We start from the raw sequence: 3,620 nt of genomic DNA, 5'->3' as shown, positions 1-3,620 counted from the left end.
AAATAAATAACTTTCTATATATGAAAATTAAAACATGTCATTTTATGGCATTAAATGAAAAAGTTTGTTGCAAACACTACTTACAGGAAAAATATATTTTATTTTATTTTATTTATTTATTTATTTTTAATTTATTTATTTATTTTTCTCTTTTTTCGTGTCTGGCAACGGATCGCAAACCTCAGTGTCGCGCCCGTACCAGACCAGGACTGGCAACGGGATCGCAACCCTCGGTGTTGCTCCCACACCTCGCTCAGCCAGTGAGCGGGAACCGGTCTGTATGTGGGATCCGCACCCTCGGTGGGAGCGCCGCCGCATTCCCAAGCGGCGCACTGTAGCACTGCGCCACCGGGCTGGCCCCAAAAATATATTTTAAAGCAAAGAAAATAGGAAAACACATATACTTGCATATACAGAGAACACTTGAGGCTAAGCATCAAACAGTGTTTAGCAAATACCACTGATATAAAATTTTTATTTTTTACTGTATTATATTCTACATTATTTGAATATTTTTAAATGATAGGCATGCTATGTTTATTACCAAAAAAACCCCGACCTGGTTTAAAAACACACTCCCTTATTCCACTAGTATTTTGTAACTTTTATGACATGGATTTACCTTCAGCTCTTGGATTAGCTGTCTTCTTCTGACTCTTAGATTCGTTAACTCTTTCTCATCCCAGCATCTAGCCATGTCTTTTAAATCACTTGACCCTCCAGAGATCACACCAGATTTTAAAAATAGTGTTCCATCAAGAGCCACTGTCTGCAAAATCAAAAATATTTTACCTTGAAAAAACATACATAAAAAAGACAAAAATAAGGACATAATGTGGCAATTTGTACAGCTGAAAATTTGAAGATGAGGGCTGAGCCTGTGGCGCACTCGGGAGAGTGTGGTGCTGGAAGCGCAGCAGCGCTCCCACCGCAGGTTCGGATCCTATATAGGGATGGCCAGTGCGCCCACTGGCTGAGCACGGTGCAGCCCGTCTCAAAAAGGACAAAAAAAAAAAAAAAATTGAAGATAAAGTACAGAGTTTACAAAGGGACACCAGCCAAGAAACAAGCTACAAATGCAAAACCCCTTTGACTAAGGCCCAAAGCCATTCTAAACAACAAATTAGCAGCAATTACAAAGCTTTGAAATAAGCTGAACATTAGTTCCAAACATATTCAACACTGGCAAGCAAAAACTAAGAATACTTATATGTAGTATCAAATAGTTTGCATTACATAGTATTGTATCTTGAGGAATCTTGTCATATATGTCAATGGCATATTTTGAAAATAGCCTTCATAATTTTAGGATACCAAAAATATCACTCTCTCCAAAGTGGATGTGAAACTGGAACCAACACAAAGATTTAAATGGATTCAAGGTATAATACAGCCTGAAGTTTATATTCCTGCTAGTAAGCATGTGCTTTATGGAGTAAGTGAAAGGCTCCACTGCTTCCCTGCTTCTAAATTGTTCTCAATAAAGCGTATTTTACCTCTGCACTGTGTGTACTAGTAATGTGTGTATATGTGTATGTCAATGTCTCTTATATGACAACCTTCAAAGTCCTTGTGAGGTCCAAGACGACTCGTAGAGTTTCAGCCATAGTGTCTGTGCTTCAAGAAAGAAGACAGGAAGGGAGAGTCAGGGTAAAAGGGTCCTATAAGGAAGCTTTCCTGGCAGGCCCACCTATGACTACCATTTACATCCAGTGGCTACACCTAGATTGCTACACAATGAAATCAAGGTCCATGAGTAAGGGAGAAGTAGAGAGGAATATTGAGCAGGCAGTTGTCTCTGACACAGACAGGAGGTAGCCAGGGAAAGGGCAGTGGTGGCATGCTGGCGGGAAAGGCATGAATGCATAAAATGGATTGTGCATGAGTGTGCACGTGTCACAGGGATGGGAAGGGCAAAGAAGGAACATAAAAGGGTTTGGAATTCATGCAAGAGTTACGGAACAACTTAGAGATGAGGCTAGTAGACAGGCCAGATCTGTGGCAGCCATCAGAGGAAGAACGTGGATGGAATTCCACTGAGGACTAGTGGAGCTTGTAGAGGGAGCTGAGGAGGACTGGCTCTGAACACATTGAAACCCAACAGAAAGAGAAAAATTACAGAGAGGAGCTTTAAATAGAACATTCTGGCAACTATTTGGAAAATGCATTGGTCCACCAAGGCCAGAGATAATGGTATAAATTCAGCCAATAGTACTAAGGATTAAGAAAAGGAAAAAGATGTGAGAGATATTTAGGATATATTATGAGAAGAGCCTGGGGATGGTTTGGATGTAGAGGTTGGGAAAGAAACCCTGGGGAAACAAAAGGATTTTGTTTGGCTGGAATAGTATCATCAAGAATTGAGTTGAAGAACAGAATTCAGAATTCAAATTTAGTAAAAAGAACATGAATTTCATTTTAAACATGCTGGTTATATAGTGCTTGTGGGCTAGCATTTTATTTATTTATAACGTGTACCTTGATTATTTTGTTAAAGTATTTAATTCTCATAGATTACAATAAAATTATAACGTATGTTAATATACAATCAGAAAGCTAAAAAATTAATTAAAATAAAGATAAGAAATTATACTAGGTAGAAAAAGAAGAAAGTATAGTTAATAATTGAGACTACTATAATGACTAAATTATAATATTATAATCACTAAATTTAATTAAATAAGAAAAATAAAAAAATTCAATATATGATATTATGTCAAGTAATTAACCGTTTAGGGGAAAAATCTAATACCCGCATCTAACAATGTACATCAAAATAAATTGGTGACAAATATTTAATTATAAAAGTGAGACAATGAAAGAAAAGTAAACTAAAAAAACAATGGTAAACTTAGGTAAATATATACTTAATCTTATTATAAAGTCCCAGTTGTATGTATAAAAATAAATTACAAATATAGTTGTTTATAAAATAACATAAGATATAACATTTATGCTATAATACTCACTAGTAGTTCTTATAGAGTATGGTTACCACGTATGGCAAAAATACAGGATGCCCAGCTAAATTTGAATTTGAGATAAACAAATAATTTTTTTGTACATGTATGTCCAAATATTTTACTTAGCAACTATCTTAGGGGATCAGGTGGGGTGTTGTTTTTTGTTTTTTGGGGTTTTTTTTAGCTTCTGTTTTCTAAAGTTTTCTAAACTGAACATTTATTAACTTATATTTCTGATTTATGTAAACCAAAGTATAACAGAATAAAAATCTACGGGGGCCTGCTTAGAGAGAAGTGAGAGAAGTATATCAAGGATTTTGAGCTAACAAGAATCTGCCAAAATAAACCTAAGTTCTCGTGCCAACTCTCTCTTCCCAACCGTGATACGTGGGCAAGTCAATTTTGCCTCTTTAAACAGTGTGTACAGTGATTTTCTGGAGTTGTTTTTCCTTTATTGCTGCAGTGGCTGATGCTGTTGTTATTGCAACTATTCACTACTGAACACAATGTGCATTGACACAATGCTTATACATTATTTGATTGATGTAGATGTTATTTCTATTTTACAAAATGGGCCTTGCTTAAAGATATTAAGGAACTTGCCTAAAAGCCATAGGCAATATAGCACAGGGGCTACAGTCCAACTTAGTCAAATAC

The 3,620-nt window shown here is 36.1% G+C and overlaps 1 protein-coding gene across 1 annotated transcript in view; it reads right to left on the bottom strand.

The window, feature by feature from the left end:
- Positions 1 to 622: 622 nt before the first annotated feature.
- LOC103581197 (structural maintenance of chromosomes protein 1B-like) overlaps positions 623 to 3,620 on the bottom strand; it is a gene marked incomplete at both ends in the record, with an annotated part of 28,112 nt that continues 25,114 nt past the window's right edge. The window contains 1 exon segment of the mRNA XM_008563086.1: positions 623 to 769. Coding sequence (XP_008561308.1) covers positions 623 to 769 — 147 coding nt within the window.

This window comes from Galeopterus variegatus, unplaced genomic scaffold (genome assembly GCF_000696425.1).
Source record: "Galeopterus variegatus unplaced genomic scaffold, G_variegatus-3.0.2 Scaffold12533, whole genome shotgun sequence".
Lineage (NCBI taxonomy): Eukaryota > Metazoa > Chordata > Mammalia > Dermoptera > Cynocephalidae > Galeopterus > Galeopterus variegatus.
This window is presented reverse-complemented; position numbering and strand designations above follow the sequence as displayed.